At 38.9% G+C, this 23,775-nt stretch overlaps 2 protein-coding genes across 6 annotated transcripts in view; one reads left to right on the forward strand and one right to left on the reverse strand.

Annotated features, from left to right (window-relative positions):
• COL4A4 (collagen type IV alpha 4 chain) overlaps positions 1 to 20,916 on the reverse strand; it is a 74,682-nt gene extending 53,766 nt beyond the window's left edge. Inside the window, exons 1-5 of one of the 3 annotated variants that reach the window (XM_074591695.1) lie at positions 20,653 to 20,916; positions 15,217 to 15,413; positions 12,836 to 12,875; positions 10,768 to 10,845; positions 361 to 495 (exon numbers count right to left, since the gene is read on the reverse strand). In XM_074591695.1, the coding sequence (XP_074447796.1) occupies positions 361 to 495; positions 10,768 to 10,845; positions 12,836 to 12,875; positions 15,217 to 15,272 (309 nt within the window). In that variant the 5' untranslated portion in view covers positions 15,273 to 15,413; positions 20,653 to 20,916. The remainder of the gene's footprint in view (positions 1 to 360; positions 496 to 10,767; positions 10,846 to 12,835; positions 12,876 to 15,216; positions 15,414 to 20,652) is intronic. The other 2 variants (XM_074591696.1, XM_074591698.1) reach the window with 2 other exon arrangements.
• A 14-nt stretch (positions 20,917 to 20,930) lies between these two features.
• COL4A3 (collagen type IV alpha 3 chain) overlaps positions 20,931 to 23,775 on the forward strand; it is a 65,915-nt gene continuing 63,070 nt past the window's right edge. For 2 of the 3 annotated variants that reach the window (XM_074591699.1, XM_074591701.1), the window contains exon 1: positions 20,931 to 21,015. In XM_074591699.1, the coding sequence (XP_074447800.1) occupies positions 20,932 to 21,015 (84 nt within the window). In that variant the 5' untranslated portion in view covers position 20,931. Of the gene's footprint in view, positions 21,016 to 21,124; positions 21,231 to 23,775 lie in introns of those variants that run through there. The other variant, XM_074591700.1, reaches the window with a different exon arrangement.

The raw sequence follows: 23,775 nt of genomic DNA on the forward strand, positions 1-23,775 counted from the left end.
GTTAATAAAATTCTGTTTAGCGTGCAGCACTTTTAAAAGCACTATACTCCTCCTTCCAGCTCCACATTCCTCCCACAGCCCTCTGAGGTTAAGGAGAATGCCATGCTATGTAACAATTGGAGACTGGGTCTGTTTCATTTTATTTTATATCTTCTGACAGTTCTAATTTTGCAATCCACAGCAAAAATCCCCTGAAACATTTTTTTCAAAGGAAGCTGTAATTAATTTCAGTGAGAATTTTGTGTGAGCAAGAGTATAGTTCGGCAAATGCTTTTTGATCATTCAGGTTCTGTTTCACTTGCCAATATTTAACATCACATACTGTATGCACCTAGAAGAGCTGCCTGTGGTGTTTCCTACCTTATCACCTTTTTCTCCAGCTGGCCCAGGCTGCCCATTCTCACCTCTCCGTCCTTTTTCCCCTGGCAGACCAGCTGGTCCTGTAGATCCCAAGGACCCAATCGGACCCTGAGCTCCCAGCTCACCAGGCCGACCCTGAAAAGAGTCCAAAGAAGTTAATGACTACTGCTGTAAACCTCACAGCAGGCAGCATTTTGGAGATGACTGTATAGATAAAACAAGGCTTACAATGTATACATACTTACGATTCTAAACAGTTTGCTGTACAGCCTGCAGATCTGTTCCATGCATTAGATGCTATAGGAACATGACCTTTACATTTAACAACTTGCTCAATGTGATAATTTCTTTTCACCTTCATCAGGCCTCCAGCATCACCTCTCTGAGATGCCTGGGATAAATTGCAAGTCTTCCTGGCTCTACTAATGTAAGTATCACCTTCTGCAAGCATGAGATTCCACTGAGCATCATATGTTTTTCAGGCTTGACTTGTGAGCTGTCTACACTTTCACCCTACAAAATCTGCTTATTTACAGGTCTTTATTTCTCTTACTCATCTTTTTTATTCTGTATTGTTATCTTTGTTTAGCTATAACTTGTTTTGCTTCCCAGCTGAAGAATGTTTTGCTTTCTTTTCAGAATTCATCAATCAATTATACCACATTATTAAAAAAGAGAGCAAAATGGAGCCCCATGCAGCCCCAAGAAAACCATATGGCTCTTAGACCACTTGAGGGCAGTAAAGGATATTTCAGTGCAACCTCCATTCACAGAAATGACAGACCATACGTTTATTCCTATGAATGGACTGAAGGAAAACAAAATGACAGAAATCAAAGGTGATTGTAAGCAGATATGTTAGCTTCATGACTCAAATAATGTTGAAGCAACAGAACTAAATTCCTTGCTTCTCAGTGTAAACATTTCACCAGAGTGAATCTGAACAAAATCTTACCTTGTGAATTGCAAGCAGGGACCTAAAACTCTCTTTCTTTTTATTTATTCTCTATTTATCTCTTAAAATATGTCAATATAATCAGTGTGATTTAACAGTTGGACATGAAGGGAAGGAATGTATGGTGTTCATCATCCAATCAAATTAGCCAAGAAACAGAATAATGAGAAGGTAACTCACTACATGCTTGGAACAGAAATATACTATAGGCTTATGCTTTACTGGAAGGAGGACTGGATCACCACTGGCCCTGAAGCTATGAACAGGAATTTAGTCCAGAGGCTAGGAAAAGAAGTCCTACACTTGCAAATAAGGACTATGTGAAAAAGTATCCTCCTATAACTCATGTTCTGTTTGCCATTACTGGATCCTCTCACTTAAACCTTGATCCTGCTTCCAGTGAAGTCACTGGTAAAAATACCAGGGCAGAATCAGCATGTCTTCAGCAACAGTTACAATTTTCTTGATACCATAATTTGAGCAGTGTAAAATATTATGCAAATTAAGGTCTACTAGTATTAAAATCTGCTGAGTTTGCATCCTTGTTAACAATGAATGGACAGTCAGGATTCTGGGTGTTTAATTTGAGTATTTGCTTGCATGAACAATCGCAGCCTGTCTATTGGCAGTGCGTTGCACATCCACTGTTGTAAAACTGAATTTATTCATTGAAGTACTCCTAAAGCAGCTATTACATCCTTTAAATACTTGACAAAAAAGACTGGACAACCAGTTTAATTAAAGCATAATTTTGAGTATAAGGAAAGTGAAATGAATGAGACTAATACTATAGTAACCGTTTGAACCATTCACTCTACTGGAAGCGGTACGGTTTCTTTAGTACACTGAACTAGCTGTTACCATGCAAAATGCAACATTCATCAGCAAGAAAAAAAAAGGCACAAGATTTTTCTCACCACTGCTCTAATGCCTTTGTCTCAACAATGCATTTTGTTGACAAGTTTCTGCAGCAATTCAAATATTTTTAATTCATAGTGTATATGCTCTGCATTCAAGAGTTGAAAGAGAAAATTTTCAAATCATGTTATATCCTTTGGACAGCTGAAGAAACATGATTTTGATAGTACTCAGAAAAAACCTGAGACACTGTGTTAATTCTGTGGTAATTATCTATCATAATTAACCAATAAACACTTCCAGGACATGTAGTCCTTTAGGCTCATAAAATGTCTTCCTTAGTTGCTACACTGTGAATTTAATTGACTCCACGGTTTATGTCTTCAGTAGGAGGTAGTGATGTCATAAATCGGAGTCACTGAATCCAGAATTCACAATAGGTTTGACAGCTGATACAACTTTAGCATGCCATGTGAAGCTGGTGGATTGTCTCTCTTTCTTTCAGCTCAAAGACTGATAATGACTGGGCGCTTTGTTAAGACAAAACTGATACCATGTCATAACATCTATTATCACATCTATTATTTGTGCCCATCCAATGTGACTACCACAGCATTACAGTCTCAGGACAGCTGTACAAATAAAGAGGATGAAGGTAGTCATGCTCATGTGGAAATGACAAATTAACTCAGTTAAAACGAACAGAATATTATGCCTGCTCTGCCATCTGATGCCAATAAATTCCTTTAGGATTTCAATGCCTTGTTAATTGTCTAGGTCAGGAACTACCCATGCCAAGACTATGGTCTGTTATTTTAGCATATCCTGGGCTTGACCTGCAGTAAGAAAATGACTTTTGACAAAACAAGACTATATTATTTTTAATTAAGTATGCTTCCTTAAGACTCAGACTGCAAATACTTCAGAATCATGCAGCAAAGCATTTAATACTGTTTGGAAAAGGCAGTGGCCAAGGTTATTCGGAATTACTCTTTTTGGTTGCCTGATACACTGAAGAGCACCTGATTTTTAGTGCCCTGAGCACCTAATTGTCTGAAAGCACAATGTTTTAAAGGAGTCTTAATTGGGAATCAAAAAACTGGTTCATGCTATTAAGAGTGAATTGCGTCCTGCTTCTCGTTATCAATAAAGTCAAAAGAAGTCCAATTATTGCCTTCAATTAGGACAGTACCCCATGTTACAGGCTATGTGGATGTACCAGTGATATGTGAAATGCATCTATCTTCTGTTCACATGAACAAAAATGAAAATGCCCAGCAACTCCACAGAATCAGACTGTAGGCAAAAAATATTGTGCCCTTTTTCATTCTGCACTAGACTCTGGGTTGTAACCAGTCTTCCTCATTTTATCAGCAGCAGGACAGAGAAAGGGAGGAAAGTAGAGCAGTTTGGGGGGGTAACAGAGGAGTGCACATGAAGGCATTTGTTTTCTTTTGTAATTTTCTTAGTGAGGTGGGAGCATCTGCCCCTACTCTAAGCTCCACCCATGTCCTCTCCCCTTTTGAAAGAGCAGGTCCATTACACAGCAAAGCCACAACTTCCAGGGCTTGTAGGGGTGTCCATTCTGGGAAGTTTCCACTCCTTCACTGTAACTGTGTAGGATTGGGACCAAAACCATTTTCACTGTAAGTCAAAGCTCCAGAATAAACCTAAATATTAACTATATCAAGATGAGATAAATCTGAGAAAGCACACAACTTGGCATTAAATCCACTCTCTTGTCCTTAATAGAGCAATTTTTTTTCTGTGACTGTGGGTTAAACAGTGAGTCAGACTAGCATATGGCATGTACTTTATTCTCAGTTTGTTCAGAAATAGCAGATCGCATAATGACTTTCCAGTATTAGATAGCTTTTTTTTGCAGTCAGGTTTTGAGCCAATTACATTCAATAGTAACGTTTAGTGTTTGACTTTTCTTAGTATGTGGATATTGCTGCAAGCTATTGGAAAATTCTGTGCTCTTTTAACATATTTTTCAATGATCCAATATGCTAGAGGAACATAGGACCTGATAATGCAGCTTAGTATTCACAGCGATACTTCACTGAAGCACAACAAATCACAGTGAAGTGCTGAAAACATTTTTCACACTGTAGTCTGTTTTGTGTTTTAACCCTGTGCAACCATGAAAAGAGAAAGTATCCAATAAGCCAGTGGGTGTCACTACTGTGTTAAACAAACACTGAACAAGAGAGAATTTGGCACTGAAACTCGAAGAAACACTGTTAATAGTTCAAAGCAGAGAAATGAAAATTGAGCATTTTAGACCACAAATAATTAACATCAGATTAGCTAATGAAATAAAATTAACTTTTGCTTTGATTCATTTTATTGAAAAAGTCACTGATTGGCAATTTTTGCTTGATTCAAATCTATGAAAAAGAATGATTTTGTAGAGTTTTGCCTTGCCTGATGTGGAAAAGCTTGCTAACCTGCAGCAACTGGCAAAAACTTCTTTTTAGTATGATGTGACAGGGGAACCAAAAGTATTAAGGAAAGAAAGATGCTTGAGAACAAAAGGAGGGATAATTTAACAAGATCAAAACTTTCAAAAAATTTGGAAACACGTCTAATATGAAAAATGTTTATTTACAGATGCTGTAGCTGGACATTGTATATGAAGAACAGCCTCGAAGAGACCTTACAGTGAGGAGAATGGAGTGATCCTGTTCCTAGTCCACATTCTGGTAAGCAGGCTCCCTACCATTTAAAATCCTAACTTTTGGAGACAGAGGACTGTCTACTGCTCTGCCCAGTTATAAAAAAATGTGTGGTCTGTTTCAGATGTAGATTTAGGGGTCTCATTTCTTTAGGTCTGTTTTTCCATGGTTCTCAGTGACTGTAAGTGAAATGCAACAGAAATATTACAGAAATGTATAACTGGTCTCGGGAATCTTCTATTTTAAAACTGTATCATAGCTAACATACTGGGAAAAATGATCAACACGTATGAGGCAAATAGTGGGAGAGATCTGGGTTCCCGCAGATGCTAGTGTGTGTACATCTCTGATGGTGGATTCAACTAAGCACATGTATTTGAGATCAAGTAGATGGATTTTACATATTCATTTCCCAAGTGTGCAGCTTGAAAATTCAAATACAAGTGCTGGATATTCCATGTGAATGACAGACTACCATTGCATACTGGCACGTGAAAAAATGTGATTTAATAAATGTCTTTTACTCCCCAAACCAGACAGAATTTGCAGTTTCCCAGTTAGTGAATCTTAAATATGTTTACATTGTGCTGTAAATGGGACTCAGTTAACCCACAGAATCTACTAGGGAGATGTGACAACCCACAACATCTGTTAGGGAGATCTGTTACAAGAGAAGTGATGCCAGGAGACAGACCTACTGTTGAGTTAAATTTCACCATTCTTACCCCACTGGCCTGAAGTATATATCAGTTGACTTTCTAACTTACCTGTGACAACCAACTGACTTAGTATCTCTTGTGAACGCTTACTCGTTACGCCTCATATGCCAGAAAATGTGAGACCTCCCTCTAAAATTTCTGTTTGCTAGGTTTTCTCCTACACTAGTATGAAAATAGGCCACTTCAATCTGCAAAAGAACGAACATTGGTCTTGCTGAGTTATATTTATTACTTTGCTCCAGGCATTTCACATGATCTCATAGAAGCTAGATCAGGTTGGGTCATGAATAGACGCTTGCTTTCTAAATCCACTTAATTCTATAAACAAAGCCAAAGGAATTGAATGGGATCAAACCCTGGGGTCGGCACAGGACAGGTTTACAATCAGTCAGTGCTAACTGCAAACATTTTTTTAATCTAAATTCAGTTAGAGCAGCCAGCATTTTTGGAGGCCTCTGATACAATACTGCAAGAGTTATCAAGGAAAGTACCTTCCAAGTTAGAGAAAGAGGGGGAAATGGAGGAAAGGTTTCACTGTTGGTTTGACATATCAGGAGAAAATTAAAATCACAAACTTCATCGGGGGACCAAAGAGGAAGCAGGAGGTGGAAAAAAAAAATCTAAAACAATGAGGTTGCTGTTTGCCTCTAATTAAAAACATTGAATGCTACTGCCCCCTGGAAGACCATACATCTTGACTGGGAAAGAATAAAAGGAGAAAGTCTCAGCTGTTCTGGGCTGGCACCAAGGATCATGCAGAACCACTTACTGGCCTATATAGTTTAACTATTGACTTTCTCCTCTTATTTATCTGTTCTACAGTTCTTAAATGAATATGTATAGTAGCATACAGTATGCGTAGAGATTTAATAGCACGGTTTAATGGTGTCCTATGGAAGAAAGAGTCCTTTTGAGTTGTGACATGAGATCAAGAGATAAATAGTATAATGTAAAATTAATTCCAACAAGGCTGTAATGACAATTAAACAGAAGTAGAACTTTCATTGCGATGTGGACAACTGTAATGATATCAGAATGGGATATACTACTAGCAATAGTGACCAGAATGTTTTTCAGACAGTGATTTCTTGCTAATGAATAGTAGTGCAAAACTGTTTATAGCATAAAGTTATCTAAGGTAACAAAAACAGGTACACAAGCTCTTCTAAAACCCAATATAGCAACCAGTGCATAAGTATAGTGGTTTTATATTAATATTAAACAAAAGTTCAGATATTTGTTTCCACTTTTCTCCCAACTTGCCCAATTTCAATGCATTCAGGTATGGCCGTGGCAGTTTCCTTTTCTTACTCCCATGGTCATCTTTTCTCTAGCTAAAACCTCGATTATCTTGTTCATTTACAATGAAGGCTTTCTACGTTGACATCTAAAAGATTTTCAAATGGGCAACTAGAGGGCAAAGTCTTAATTCCCATTGCATTCACAGTCAGCTGCACAGTTTTCTTACGCTGTCCTGGTAACCACAGCTTTAATTAATCATATTTAAACCGTATTAAAAAAATGTGTAGAAAGAAAGGTCATTATGCCAAAAACAGTAGGGCAAGATTTGAGGTCCTACTTTCCTATGAAAACTTCAGAGTATACCACACTCCTGATCGCCATTCTACTTAACTCATAAACCTAAACATATTTAGGAGTTTAATTTTAGGTGTCTATTCTCTTATTATCCTGGGTTTTTTACTATTTTAGTGGAGAGATGTTAAGGGTAAGGGCTGCAGTTATGTCATACGCAGCTTATAATGTTTTTAGTTTTATAAAATGTGAACACGATTTACTTGTCACTGGTAATTACAAATAAACAAAGCTGATTTATATCAGCTCTAAAACTTTTGTTCTACCTTAATTTTAGTAGAAATCTGTCTCATGGATTGACTATAGGTCATCTCCAAACATAGAAATAACTTGTTTGTTCACTTTACTAGCTAAATTTCCAGTGGGCAATGCTTCCATTGAAAGTCTAAAAAGGAAAGTAACATTCCAAAATCTGTAAAATGGCATGTCATCAAATACCCACCAAAGTGTTTTATATGTCGACAAAAATCTGTCTGATAACAAAGTGAAACCCTTATTAGATGGGCACACCTTAAATTTGAAACTATACAACTGCTATTTTATCAGCAGATAGGTATTCTGACTTCTCTAAAAATCTGCTTTTCATTAGTATGTGGAGAAGGATGTAGGGAAGTGACCATTAGCAATGTGCAAAACAAACTGCTTAGGTTCGTATCCAGATGTTAAATCATCACTTTTAAGTGGGACATATGACATCTATCTAGCACAAAGTCTACATTATGATACGAGTGTTATTCCTATGGATAATAATTCCTATGCATTCCACCAGGTGTATTACAAAGAATGTATTTTGCTAAATAGCTTCTCCCCCAGTGCACTTTTTAGGGGAGATAAAAGTTAACAGCAACTTTCCATTGAAATTGTAACTCTATTTGGGAGTATTCAGCCAACAACAAAGATTCAGAATAACATGTGAATGGTCATGTTCCAGCTAGTCTAATGAAGGATTTGGTTGCAGTTCTTGGAAGAGTTTGAATAACATGTTTAATCAATTCATAATAGTTCTGACCTTGTGTGTTTCTAACATAGATGATACCTTTGTAGTACAATAATGAGACAATCTGCCCTTGCTCCCCTGTAAATCTTAGATTACCATGTTCAATGAAAGATCATGAAGGGAATCCCCTACATCTGACTCCCTGTCTGTGGTAAAAAAGATTAAAAAATAAAAAGTAAAAATAAAAAATAGGTGGACTGGCCTACATATATCAATGTAACTCAATACATATACTGATTTAGCTCGGCCAGACGCTGTCTTTCTCATTCAGCCTATGCAAAAGCCCCTGATACTGCAGTTGGTTTAACAGAGCTGAATAAAGACTTGTTAACTTTGAGGGCTGCTATAAGGTTGGCTTTCCAGCTGGTCTGGATGAGATTATTGTTCTATTGCCTTTTGCCAGCACGTACATGAATTTTCTAGAATCACTTTCAGCAAATGTTTGCTGAGGGGGCCAGGTCATCCTTAATTTTGACAGCTAGGCTATGCAAAGTAGTGAAAAGGGAAAAAATATGGTGCAAGGCAACCAAATTCATATTGTTGCCCTTATATCAGCTTCTTTACAGAGAAGGACTATTTAATAAACTGTACAGTTCTGAAATTTTAGGCTTGCGTACTGTACAATGCCAGAGGCTTTCAATTATTATTTCTTGCACTTTAAAGACAGGATTAAGGAAAACACAAAAATTTGAGGAACCAGCCTGGGAGCAGGATTCAGACAGAAAAGTAGATAAAGCAGATGTTTTGCATTCTAGGAAGCTAACAATAAGATAAACAAATCTTTTATTTTGTAATGGGTAGTCTCCACAAAAGCTAGGAAAGCAATGTTAGTGTGTCAGAGTGTAAAGGCGAACACAGCGAAGTTTAGAAATCAACAGGATTGTAGGATGAAAAAAAAAAGTAATCCTATAGAAAATAATTCAGCACCATACATTAGTATAGAAAACATTTGCAACAATCTATCTGAAGTGGTGTTTAGTTAAGCCATATTTCATTTAGGGTCTGAAAAGTACTTCTTGCATATTGATTAATAAAAATGATTGCTTGCAATATAAATTCATATTACATTGGAGAGACTTTATCCATCTGTGTGCATATGTATTTCAGAGCTGTTTCAGAAAACGGTACAATTCTCAGACTTACATTTGCATAATGACAATAAATTTATTTTGAAATGTTTATTACACTTTTATTTGTCACTTAGGTCCAAATCCTTGGAAGTACTTAGAAAACTAATTGCAAATGTTCATAGTTCAGTTTACCTGTGGTGGGGAGGACAGCTTAGGAAAGAGCCATAACAACTGCAGTGAGTATTTACTATTGACTGATTACGGGCATGTAATTCAGAACTTCCAAGCTACTGAGAGAGAACCAGAATCAGGGAAATTTCCTGTAGTTTCAAAGTCAGTTGTTTTTAAATGGCACTTCAGATGAGGTTTTTGGTATCCAAAACAGTCTATTCAGAGAGACGCTGCAATGCTGCTAGTCAAAATACTTTTCCTGGGATGCCCTTTTGTTAACACAATGTTACAGAGATAGACGCATCCTAGGCCTCTATTATGAAAATCCTATGGCATGGGGGACTTTCGTATAGACATAATCCTGGAGGATTAGGATAGGATCCAAGGACACCAGGGCAGTGATCATGACACAGCAAAGCATGCAGCTAACTGCAGAAGCACAGGAAGGAAAAGGTGCATCTTGCTTTTGTGGAGACTCAGGTTGTACACAAACAAATGAGGCATGCAGCTCTTCTAAAAACTGCTCCACCGTGTTCAAGCTTTCTAACCCTAAACTTTAACATTAGTACTTTGAAAGAAAATCATTTCCATCACTAACTGACAATTTTCAGTTGTACACTAATCTGAGCATGTAGCTAAATAAGTACTTTCCTCATATAACGTTTAAATTGTTTGCTATCACTATATAGAGATGTATTTTGAGAAAAAACAGCCAAGATAAACTAGCCCTCACTGGACTATATTTAAATTAACAAATGGCAACACTCATAGTTATTAATTTTAGTGTATAATATGAAAATGCCTTTGCTTCATTCGATGTTTTATAATTATTTATATAAGGCAGGGACAATTCAGATTTTATTTTTTTTTTCTTAGTGCATTAAGCTAGTAAATTAAAGTCTGGAAGCTTTTCAGAATCACCTAACCCAAATAAGAAACACCTAAGATCTCACAAAACTGGTAAATGGCAGAGACATTCTCTTTTAACCAACCCAGAAGAATATGAGCATAGATTTCTAAACTTAATATACATATATATATATATATTAAGAATGACCTTTATCTAACTACTAGACTGATCTCAAAGAATTCTTAACACAAAAAAGGCATCATGATTATTACAAACCTAATTTGCCAGCAAACCTGTTTACACTCTTAACTTCCTTCAATGATGGCTGTACTTCATACCAGTGAGAGAATTATGCTAGTTTGCTATATTAAGAATTGTTTATGTCTGAATATTGATTTATTGAACATTGATTTCTTGATTTATGTCAAGCATATTAATTTTAAAGAACAGCAATGTGCACAAAATGACCAGTATTTACAACACTAATTATCATTAGTTCTAATCATCACTTACTCTTGATCCTTTTTCTGGAAAGCACCGGCAAACTGAACAATCCTGTCCCCCACAAGGGTCAATATATGCATATCCTCCCTAAAAAATAAAAGTTTATGGATTTATTAATATGGAACAGACAACAATCATTTCATCAAATATTATCAACTGGACGTTTTGTCCAATTAGGTGATTTTTAAGGCAAAAGATCTGGCTACCCTTGCATGCCCACAGGGCAATTTCTTGGTGATGAAGAAACTTGGCATAGCATAAACATCAGAATACAAACACCAATACTACATTTGAAACCCTCCTAACGTTTTGGACCTCTCAGCAGCATAAACATACTGGCAAAGCAGAGACAATAAGCAAAACCTTGTTACTGTTGCAGCACAAGGTGAAAGACATTACGTGCAAGTTATGTTTAGTAACGCTAAGTATTACAGCTAAATACAACTGAGGAAATAGGCTGCATCTAGAAATATTTTAACATAGTCAGAATTAATTTGTAATAATGTGGAATTTTTATCCCATCACAATTAGGTTAGGAGATTGTTCAACTACGATTAAATGATAAAAGGCAAAACAGGCTGAAGAGCAACAAGCCCACTCAGCGATAAAGCCTGGTATTTAATTCTTGTCTATTAAATGAAAAAGAAGTATGTGCATGGTGTAATTATGCATTGCCTATCATTAATTTACTTATTTCTTGTATGAAAACTTTCTGTCACTGTCCTCTTAATAGCAAAGAAGTGACTACTTTGTTTCTTCAAATTGCAATGAGGAAAAAAAAGTATTCAAGCAGAAACTAAAACACAACAAAAGGTAAATTCACTAATTTATTGTGTGGTAAGTGAACATGATCTTATTATTCTTTTCTATTTCCCAATGTGTATTGTCCCAATATAACAATTATACCCGGCATATACATTTATAAACTCACGTAGATGGCTGGAATGTCCACTAGGTGACATTTTTTTTTTGTCAAAATTGTGTAAATGATCAAAGTGATTTCAAAACGGATGACAAGGACTTAAAAGGTTTAAGAATAATTTAGGTAGACAAGTAAACAGTGACAACATGAAAATATTTGCTCAGTGTGTGTTTCATTTTTATCAAGGTCAATGTTGTTTTGTTACTGGTTTTAATAACCAACAGAACACAATAGGTTCATATTTCAATTTTTCAAGGAGAAAACACTGACAAGTATCAGATAAGGAGGAAAAACTCTGTTCTTTCTATCTACAATATTTTTAGAATATCTGGTACTCCTAAACCTCAGAACAAAAGAGTATGATGGTCTCTCTCAAAGACTGCTTCTCTTTCACGCACTGGATTTCCCATGAAATTACTAATCTACACCACGCTAGTCTCCCACCTAGTTATTAAAAACTTGCCTCTACTGGAATGTCAACAGAATGCAAGTTTCTAATAACATGTAAGCTGTTACCCTTTGTTCTAATTTAATACATTTATTTAAAAAAAAAAATCCAGTTTTCAACATTTCAACTAAAAAGGGATGACTTTAGGGGAAAAAAAACAACAAAAACAAGCTTTTAAATATTTGAAAGAAACAAAGAGGAAGGACTTGAAAGACATTTCAGTGAGGGAATTGCAAGCATAGGGCTAATATGGAGGACAGTACAGAGAGGAAAATAACATAGATATTGAGACTCTATTATATGTGAAATTTTGGCTTCAGAGAGACGGGAGGCCAGTTTAAGATCTAGGCTAACATCCAGACAATGGCTTGAAAGCTAGAATGAGTATGATATATGCTATAATGTAGAGCCATTGAAGTGAATTCATGATGAAGGAAACAGACTCAGTGCATGAGAAAGGTTCTTATACATGCAGCTTTCCGACAGCATCTAAAGATGCCAAAGTTAGAACCTAGAAGAATCCAAAGGAGAAAATCACAAAATAGTTAAGCTGAGCAACAGGAACAGCAAGAAACTGCAGAAATACTGAAACAACCATCACAGTTTTCCCATAGAACTATAGGTCATTTTGGCCTTATATAGTGTTACTTGTATGAACTTTACATCCTATTTATCACCTGTATAAAGTAAATATCAATGTCACTTACCCCGTCAATTTCTTGTGCTGAAAAAACAATCAGCAGCCACCTGATTTAAAAGAAGGAGAAAGCTAAATTAAACCTAAACTTCCAACACCCAACCTTCAAAAAAATGTAGCCTCTAAAAGGTGAGAAGTGTGTACATGTGATTAAGTCCTGTTTGGGGTGATTCTTTAGAAAGAGTATATTTATAAGGGGCATGCATCATCAAGAAATGGTCAGCACATGCTATATATACTTGTCTTTTGGGATTCGTGAGATTGAGTACAAACAGATAAGCATGAATAAGACCACGCAAAAGTCCTTGTAACTTCTCCCTTGTGACCTATTTCCAGTCCCACAATTAGTAATGACCAGAGAGAAACCATTCCAGACAGATTTCTGCATCTGCACAGACACCATGAGGTGAAGACTGAGTAGAGATGGAGGTGATGTGCACCTCCCTCAAAATGAGTTAACTGGTGCTGTTTTCTTTTGGTCAGAGAGAGAGAGAAGGCAGGGAGCAAAGCAGTACTCAAAACAGCCACGTGATCCCAGAGCAGCTGCTGGGGAAGCCCATCTCCATGCCAACCATTGCTAGTGATGGATTATAAAGTTGAAATCATGTCATTTATGATTTACACATGCAAAAAAAGAAGATAAAGTAAAACAAAAAGGTAGCCCAAAACTTCGCAGAAATACAGGAAATAAGCATTATTATAAACTATTATTAATACTAACATCATTATTAACTAAGGTGCTCACTCATTATATGAAATGATAAAATAGATACAGCCATAATTTATACACTACTGTGTATTATTCTCCAGGCTACAATGAAGCCTGTATCAAAATTAGTCCGACCTTGCAAATATTTAGGAATTTAGTAAATTTTCTAAAGCTCTATTGAGATAGTTTAGCCATTTATGTACATTTACTGTATATACTTTTTAAACCTGTGTTGCCTGCTACTTTTTCCCAAATACAGAGATTTTATAGAAAAAAAAATTTATTAAAATAATTAGTGGCAACTGAAGACAGAAGCTCAGACTGTCTCTTTCCAAATGAGAAACAAAGGACTGATTAAACAACGTGAGATTGCCAGATGATCAGCTACAGCAGTAAATGGTGGAGAAGGTATGTGCATCCCAGTATAGTTCATCCTTTAATGCGTCAAATAAGTTTGTGTAGAAAGGATTTAACTTCACAGGAACACTTCAACCTGGTTACAGACAATAGCATTGGTTCGTGCTTTTGTTACTAATTTAAGGCCATTTTTGCTTCTAACCATCTGAACTTGCAGACAGACTGTGTAAATATTTTTTTTCTCCTATCAACATTGGCCAGGTGTGAGTTATTTTTCATTTAAGAAAATGCCAACTTCTCATGAAAGCCCTTGCAAAACTGAAATGGAAATCTGATTATGCTGTTCTTGATGCATGACGCTGCAGTCTTCCTTTTTCCGGTCATACACGATAGGCATGTGTTTGCCAGATGTTCTCTGTCATTTCACAATCCCTGCCTCCTGAAGCCAGACAGACGTTGCCTATGTACTCAAATCAGCGCAAGACGGTTAAAGGTAAGTAATTCACAAATAACGCAGAAAAAATGCTAGAAGAGCTACCTTGGAGACATGGGGAACACCTGAATAACAAGTAGCCTGGATCTGCACAAATAAACATGAAAAAGACACTGGAGAGATTTCAGGCATATTAGCACGACAGAAGACTGCCTAGCAGCGAGGGTGTCAGGTTCAAGCAAGGTGCAGTTGCTGGGCCGGGTTCTCAGGTAGAAAAGCGTAATTTCACAATCCTAAAGAGCTTGGTGCAGGAAGTTTTATAAAGACCTCAAGCAAGAAGTAAAATTGCACTGACTTTTCCTAGAAGATAGTATAGAGATGCAATCATTGATCCCACACACCACTCTGAAAATTCCTGGCCACATTGATCCTAATCTTCTCCGAAGGATCTTTTTTCTATAGAAAGAACTCATGCCACAGCTGCTAGCAGGTATTTCCATCACAGTCTCTAAAACTTTTCTTCATGCCTTTTAATAATTCTCCCTCACCTGCAAAATTATTCTGGAACAGGCATTCAGGTTTGAGTTGGTCATTACTTTTTCTTCTCCAAGTATGTTCATCCCTAGAATGTAGGAATATCTTTCCTCTTAAAACAGACTCAGAATTATAGGTCCTGTTTCCTACTCTTTAAATAGTGTAGTACCTGAAATTTAAATGGTATAAACTTATAGACCAGAAAATAAAATCAAATACAATAAATGATTGCATAGGCTTATAAAATTTCACTGGCTACAAATGATTTAACTGGTGATTTCTTATTACTGTTAAATTGATAGCTAAAAATACATCTCAATGACCCTAGTTAAAAAATTTAGTGATCTGTAAAACTCACCAGGCAGCTGTGATAAGCCACTTAATCCGTTCAAACGAATCCTTTGTTAATGCCATTCACACTGATTGAGGATCTGTATATGCAGCACTTTTTCTTTCTTTCTTTTTTTTTTTTTAAACAGCAGGTCTTCTCTTTCCTTCTGTTTGTGGATAGTCTATAAACACTGTTCCATACTGTTGTTGTTTTCCCCTCTGAACCTGTTTATATTAAAACATACATTTGATGTACAAACATTAATAATTACTGGATAACCAAAATATGTCTTAACCATTTACATATGTCATACTGCACAGCTTTTTGTTGGCACTACATTATATTATTCCTATTCAGGCTGCGTTTTATTTTATCAGCAATCCAATTATTTCAAGGGAACTATATATGAAACTACAGATCAATATAAAAACGGTACAAGATTTCAGCCTAGAAAAGAGATAGTCTTCACTCAGCATTTGAAATAATGAACAAAGAGGATCTTGCATCGTTATTTCTTAAAAAAGCTATAATATCTACCATTTTAGCTAAAAGCGTTAAAAAAAAAAAAGTGACACCTTTCTATACTTTCAAGACAGTGTTTCCTGCAAACTGGGCTGGATCAGTGTCTGAGTGTGCATCTGAGCAAAGGAGGACTATTCCGAATGCAGAAGAAGTCATCATAGAATCACAGAATCATAGAATACCAGGTTGGAAGTGGCCTCAAGGATTATCTGGTCCAACCTTCCTTGGCAAAAGCACGGTCTAGACAAGATGGCCCAGCACCCTGTCCAGCCAAATCTTAAAAGTGTTCAATGTTGGGGAATCCACCACTTCCCTGGGCAGATTATTCTAATGGCTGGTTGTTCTCATTGTGAAAAATTTTAATTTTGTGTCCAATTGGAATCTCCCTAGGAGTAACTGGCACCCATAAATGTCATATGCATTTTTGGCTCAAGAATTCTACCCATACGTATGGATAGATGACAATCATTGGAAATGTTATCCAGATTCTTTTAGCTTTATTTTTAGACCATTTTCTCCACAGCTTTTGCCAGGATTTAGGAAGCTGGAAGCCTGAAGCGTGGGACTGACCAGAGGCCTCTACAGTCCCAGACAGTCAAATTTTGCAAGCAGAAATTAACTACACAGTGTACCTGTGACCTCTGACTTAGGTCCAACAGCATATATGCAGTTTTATGTGCAAATGTGCTGCACTAACCTTTCTTCACAAATCCAGAGAAACGGTCAGCTCCTGTGCAAACTTCTACATCCCTCAAATAAGAAAAAAGCTGTAACCCTTTGGAATAAGGCCCATCTGGCAAATGACTCACAATGGTTATTTCAAACTGAGGGCTTAAGAGGCTGGGCTTTTCCTGGGATAGCACAGATTACCACAGGCTTTTATTTTTTAGTGCTGTAGTCTTCCAAATGTGGGGAGGTTAATTTTGAGGAGACTGAACACTGACTAGAGTGAACTGACAGGGGTTTGCTTCCTTTGTAGAAGTCTCCTGAGTAAGCAAAGTCAATGAATTACTGACAAGAGAGCAGAATATGAACCTACAGCAAACTGGCTGCTCTCTGATAGCTGCTCAACAAGCAGGTATCTTTTCTTTGTAAAGCAAATCAGCGTACAGTTCCTGAAACATTACTTGTTTGTCTTGTTTTCCATTATTTAGATAGCATAACATCTTCCTAACCAGAACTAATCTATAAATAATGTTGACTTGTATGTGTATGCACAGTATATTCATATACCACAGTATGAAGCTGAGACTTTGTAAGCTTTGTACAATGACTGATGAATAAATACCCTAAGAGCAGCCAATCTATGCTGCAAGATCACACCCTACATGTACTGTACAGCGCCCCATTCATCTGCCAAATTCTTAGTGTCTTTCTGCGCCCCAGTTCCCTGCCTGTAAAAAAAAATAAAATTAAAATAACAATGCTCCTAATAATAACATAATATTCCAATAACATTCATGAATTTTTAATTAATAATATAAACAATATAAGCAAGATTGTAAATTGAAAGGAAAATCCAAGCTAGTCATAAAGGGTCAGACTTTGCAGAAATTTGTTCCCGTTGCCACCATCCATCTCATTATTTAATTATTCAAACAGTTTCTGAAGATGAAATTGAAATTTCTTATATTTGCTTTGTATTAACAGAGAACCTTTTATTTTAAAATTAAAATCCATTTTGATCCAACCTATTAACCCAGTTTGAAATCATACTTAACACACAAGTGGAAGACTTAAACCACTCTGCTTGGCACTTCACCATGGCTATCTAAAATTCATTGTTTTCTGAACAAGCTTCCTATAGTTTGAATTGTTCAGCAGCCGGTACAATATAAGGACTACAAAGTGTCATATAGATTGATGTATCAAATTGATCTCATATTTTATATTTTGTAGTAATCACAAGTTACCTCAATAGAATACTTACCTAATTCAAAAGAAGATAAAATATCCCCAGGATAAAACATTCAATACCACCAAAGGAACAGGTTTTATACAAGCATCACCAAACCTCAGCTCATAAAATTCTCAAAAGCCAGAGCAGGGAAAGCTGGCCCCATAACATAACCTAGGTGTTTAGTTCCTAGACAAGGACCAACAAGGAAGACAATTTAATTCTTAGGGACTCTGGTAAAATAAGACCACCAGACATAGTTTGAGGCAGACACACAGCTACAGTTACTGAGGTATAAAAAATTAGAGCAGCCCTAACTATATTCTCATTACATCCAAATAAACCAACATCATGTATAACAAGACCATTAAAGTTGCAAAGTTGAGGATTCAAAAGGTAGGAAATAAAAATTAGGGCTCTTTTCATCCTTTTCCTTAAGCCCTATTTTTTCTTCTACAGTGTCCTATGAAACTTTGCACTTCACACTAAATTCATTCAACTGTAATGTTTCCTACAAAAATATTCCTTATCGGTAAAAAGAGGAAAATACTGTTATCCTTGTTTTACCATAGAGAACTCAGGAAACAAAATCAAAGCTAACATCATTAACTATCTATTACTGTGAAAAAAGCCAAGCTATAATTTGTTGCAGCTTTCAATTGCTTTCTAGTATTAAGGTTGACCTCTCTGTTGTTCATGCCTGGATGTTTTTTAGGTAAAGTACCTCTAGAGGCAGCTGCAGGTATACATTTTGACACGACTGATGTTTAGCCTACCTGGCCTGCTCTTTTGCCAGACAAGAGCATCTCTCTAAAGATATTATGGACTACAACAGTATCAGCAACACAGTCTGCACCGAGGTTTCACAGACTTTCTTTGGATGGGTGGCATCAATTACGGTAGCAACAAACAGCAGAGGGAACATCAGCGGCTGATCTAAGCTTTGTTCCAGCTGAATGCTACTTTGAAGTCACTTCTCTGTCCTACAAACTCACATAAAGGCATATGTGCTTCTACGTGACAGTCTCATAATGCAACATTACTTGCTGTTTCTTAACTATAACACACACACAACTTCCATCCAGTTGGGCCATACTACTTAGCAGACAGCTGCTCAAAGTCAGTGAAACAGGTGGTACTGGAATAAGACTGGGCTCGAAGAGGATTTTTTTTAAAACACTCTTTCTGTTGATTCTCCCTTGTTAGCATTTTCCCATTTTTGCTTTGAGCTTGCTGACTTCTTTTTTTTTAAATTTCCACACAGGGTTTTCATCGTCTGAAAATTGACTCAATACCTTTTTATTATCGCAGTATTTCATTCACAAGGTATTCTGCATATATTCATTTATTTCTCCTAATAATGGTTTGCCTGCTGCCTTCTGCTTCTTCCAATATTTCTTTGTTCTAGTATTCAAGAGCTCTCCTTTTAAGTACCATCTTCTTTACTCAGTAAGAGTTATACTGTTCTTCCTGCATCTGAATTTACATAATTTCTGAAGACTGACCACTTTCTTCCACTGTAGTCTCGCATGCTCTGACTTTGTTGTCTCAGAGAACCTTGCACCTTTTGTTTTCACTTTTGTGTAAATGAGTCTCTGCTGCCTTCTGTCTAACACCGGTTGTTCCAACGTTACATTTCAGTGGTGGATTTAGGTACTTTTAATTTATAGGTGCCTATGGCTTATAAACAACTGTAGACACCATTTTTGTCCTTATTACAATATTCTTGTGTAAAAAAATGTAGCACCGTTACAGTCAACAGGTTTAGGAATCTGACAAATAAAATGCATTAGTTTAGTGGTTTTATCCCTAAGATACTATTACCTCTATATGGTCACCATCAATCTGGCTTGAAAACCGGGGATTTTTTCCTGTTTCTCTCTATCCCTGCCAGCTTGCTCTCACTGATGTTTGAGATTTTAGAGCCAAGGTAATAACATTTGTGATGATGTACAAGATCTTTGACACCGAACATATTGCTCTGCTCTTCCAGAGATGTATTCTTGCTGCTAGTACCAAATTTTTGGGAACAGTAGCCTCTACTAACTAGCTTTCACAGCAGGTTTCATAGGGGGTTGACAGTACTATCTACTGAATGGGGATCCAGCTCTACTCTCATGCTTGTAAGAGAAGCTGTTTTACAAGCAACTGTGGTTAGCTTTATGCTCATGAAAGGCTTCAGATTTGTTATTTCATGAGTAACCCTAAATAGATTTACATACACATATTGTTGCTTTTTCTGTATCACTTGTACTGCTTAATAAAACCTGCAATGTGGGACCTCTTCTACAGCATTCACTACAGATAAGGTAAAATCGCTGTGGCCAGCCTGGCCAACATACTTCCCAAGTTTGTGCCATCTCAGAACAACAATTTATTTGATGAGATGTTACCTTGAACATGCATTACTTTTGTCAATAACATAAATGTAATAAAACTTTACATGTTGCCAACGCTGTACAAACCACACTTCCATTCAGAAAACCTTTATATCACGCCAAGCAAATGTGGAAAGCCTGGGGAGAAACGTTTCTCACTGATTTACATTTATGCAGTGGGCAGCACTTTGTCCCTTCTTGGTGTCCGCTGTCTCATTAGCAAAACACTCGAGGGAGAGGAAAGCGCCGCTGAAAAGGAAACACCCCGGTCAGTGCCGGCAGCGCCCGGGGCTGCGGCGGGACGCGCCTGAGGGCCGGGGCTGATGCCGGCCTTCGCCGCTGCCGCCTCCCACCTCGCTTTAACCGACCCCTTCTCCCTGCCGGGGCGCTACAGGCGACCCCAGGCCGTGCCCTTGCTCAGACGGTGCCCGGGGCCGGCCCAGGCGGGTCTCCGCTCCCGCCGCGCAGCCCCGCGGCCGTTCGGCTGGTGCCCACCACCTGCGCCCTCACGGCGGCGCGGGAGAAGCGGGCGAAGGCAGCCCGGCAACCTAGGGGCACCACCAGCTGTCCCGGGACAGGGCGCCCCTCAGGCGCCGAGGCCAGGCGGGACGACCCGTGACGAGCGGCAGGTACCGGCGCCCGGGGCTGCCCCTCCGCGGCGCTCACCTCAGCTCCCAGGCGGGAAAGCCCCCGGCTCCTCGCTCACTCCATGCCCGCTGAGGAGGGACGGACGGACGGAAGGCGGCTGCCGGTGGTGCCCGAAGCAGGAGACGAGGAGTGGGGGAGAGGAGAGGGGTGGCCCGCCAGGCCCCGCCCCGGTCCCTGTCCCCACCCCAGGGTGCCGGGAGCGCCGAAGCGGGTGCGAAGCAGCCCCCAGGCCAAAAGCCGCGGGCGGGCGGGGGGCAGAGTCTGAGCGCCGCGGGACGCCGCGTAGGCAGCGCCGAGATGGCTGGCAGGGGCTGCCCCAGCCGCCTGGCGCCGCTGCTGCTGCTCGCCCTGCTGTGGCCGGGCCGCGCCGCGGGGGCTGAGGTGAGTGAGCGCGGGGCGGAGGGGCTGGGGCGGCCCGGGACGGGCGGTGGCGCGGGGTCCCGCGGCGTTATCTGGGGCAGAGCGGGACTCAGCCCCTCGGCCATCTCTCGTTGCGTTTCTGCGTTGTCAAGTTGTGAGGAAGAAAAGGTGAATTTATGGTATTTAAAAAGATACGCCTCTCCCACGGGACGTACGCGGCACCCGGGCACGGCGAGGTGAGGGACATGCGAGGTACCGTTACCCCGGTGCCGCTGCCGGGCGGGGAGGCCCCCGCGCCGGGCGCCGCTTCACCGTTGGTCTCGGGCGCGAAGGAGAATCGCGGCGGGTCGCGGGGCGGCTTCCCGCCCTTCGGCCGGGGGCGCTCCCTGAGGGGATGCGGAGCGGCAGCGGAGGCCTGTCCGGCGGGACGCGCCTCGCCCCGCAGGAGGCGGTGGAGGTGGGCGGCAGGGACAGAGCTGGCCGTGATGGCCTCTGAGGGAAACGCCCTCAGCAGCACCCGCCGCCCGGACCACCTGTGCCGCCTTCGGTACAAACTCACTTTACAGTTTGTCTTTCAGGTTTAACGATGAGTGTTCATCACCGTTGGGTCGGTAAATTCTCCCGGCTCATATTGTAGACTTTGCCGTGCCTTTCTCCTAGGGTTATAACATTTAGATTGTACGTTCTCAACAGGGAGAAGCGCAGTCAGCTGTGGGGGTAAATGTGTCAACGTAGCTCTCAACATGTCTGGGAGTTACCAAACAGAAAACTGCCAGTTTCAGTAAATTTCTGATAGGCATCAAACACAGGAAACTGCCAGTTTCTATATATAATTTAAAGTTCTGTTTCTCCCGTAATAGTCAACTGTGTTAATTTCTCCTTTACCTGTGTAAGTAAACTCTAATGCAGTACATCAAAATCCTTTACTGCCTATCAAAACATTTTGCAGTTCACCTTTATAAGGAAAAACTCTGATCTTCTACTTCGTTGTTGCTAAAAATAGAGCCACATTCTGCTGTAATTACCTGAAGCAGACTATTTAGTAATAATGTTTCTTCTAAAACATTGCAGCTCTTTCACTCACCCCTTCTGGTAAAGTGTCTGGAAACAGCATAAGCACCTCACCAAACGTGTTTTCTTTCATAGCACTCCAACTTGCAGTCAAGTTTAGTCATTTAACAAAGATCTAATTGTTTATTTGTAATGGCATTAAAATACCTCTTAGTCCTTATGTAGAACAGAGGTATCAGATCTATTTGCAGAGTATGTGTTTTCTGCAGAGTTTTTTCGGGCTCTGCCTAGGTCTGATTCTTTCTCTAAAGCAAGATGTGGAAGGTGAATAAACTCAAGACCTGCCTCTCTCTTCTACCCAGTTTGCTGTTCTTTATTCCATTCTTCTCCTCGGCTGCTGGTACCTCCAATCCATTGCCCTTGTTGCTCCCAAGAGGTGGACATCATCATATACGCTTCTGGATGGCTGTTAACAGGCGCAGGTTGTGTACCAGGAACTCCTCCCCGTCTCCCACAACACACACACTCACACTTTTTCTAAGCCTCTATTCTGGCTGTGTTGATCTTGTCATCCTGTTTCATGGTTTTATCTAAAAAGGAAGGGAAAAGGAGATGTATCGACAAGTAAGACCCCACATATGGCCCAGTAAAGCATTTCAACACTTTTTAGCAACCTCAGTAGGATCCTAGCATGTTTGCCAGTCTGTCAGACTCATGTACCTCAGTTCATTAGCAGCCTTTCTACTTAAGGCAGATAATGAAGCTCTGAGATACCAGTATTTTAGAGCGTTGTCATTACTAGAGCCTCATTTACACTTAGGTCTTAAAGACACGTTTTGGGATGGCAGTAAGTATCTTCTACAGAAATCTTGCTGTTTAAGCAAAGTTTGAACACAGTTTATTGATTCGCTGGTGCTCTGAAAGTTTAGTGGATCTCAAATGTTGGCTAAGGTTAGTTTAAACTAGATTTGCAACAGATAACAGATCAGTTTAAGAGTTATATGTCACCATGTCTATTCTTACAAGAAAATGCTGGTATTTTCGAAAGAGAAAATCTAAAAAAATTTTCTAGATCATGGAGGAAATAAAAACTTTTTAAAAAGCTATTTTATCTAAACTTCTAATTAAATATTAATGGCTAATGTTAATTGACATGAAATGATTGATGAATAAATCTTTGTATCTTGTCTGGACTGTCCATTGCAAAGAAATAGGTATTGTTTGTGTTTTAAAATCGTTCTACACCTTCATATGAAAATAAATTGATATTTGACCAGCAAGCAATATTTTTGCTGTATGCATAAATTAAAAAATGTTTCAACATGAAAAAGTTTTAAGTGTATGTCTCTTAATAACTCCATAAATAATTCATTCCCAAAGACAAGAAAGAAATTATTAATTTGTGCCTGCTGTTGTTTATACAACAAATTTTGTTCCTCACAGCCCTTCACAGAGTCCAGACTTCCCTGCCCTTAGGAGGCTGCACTCTCTGGCACCTGCTAGGGAGTATAATTATCTGCATTCTTGGCCACTGGCATGCTCTAATCACATCTGAAAACTCAGCAGAAGTCGCATCTTCCCATGTCAAAGGCTTTTCAGCTTGCTTGATATATTCCTTCACTCCAAATACTGATGTTATAATTCTTTGAATTTTCCCATGTTCATTTAAATACTTTAGAAGAATAATAAAAATTATCAATATATTTCCTCAGGGAACAAGATCTTTCTCATTCCTCATTTTATTTTTTTCCTCTCAGAAAAAAATTGATT

This window comes from Larus michahellis, chromosome 6 (genome assembly GCF_964199755.1).
Source record: "Larus michahellis chromosome 6, bLarMic1.1, whole genome shotgun sequence".
In the NCBI taxonomy this organism is placed as follows: domain Eukaryota; kingdom Metazoa; phylum Chordata; class Aves; order Charadriiformes; family Laridae; genus Larus; species Larus michahellis.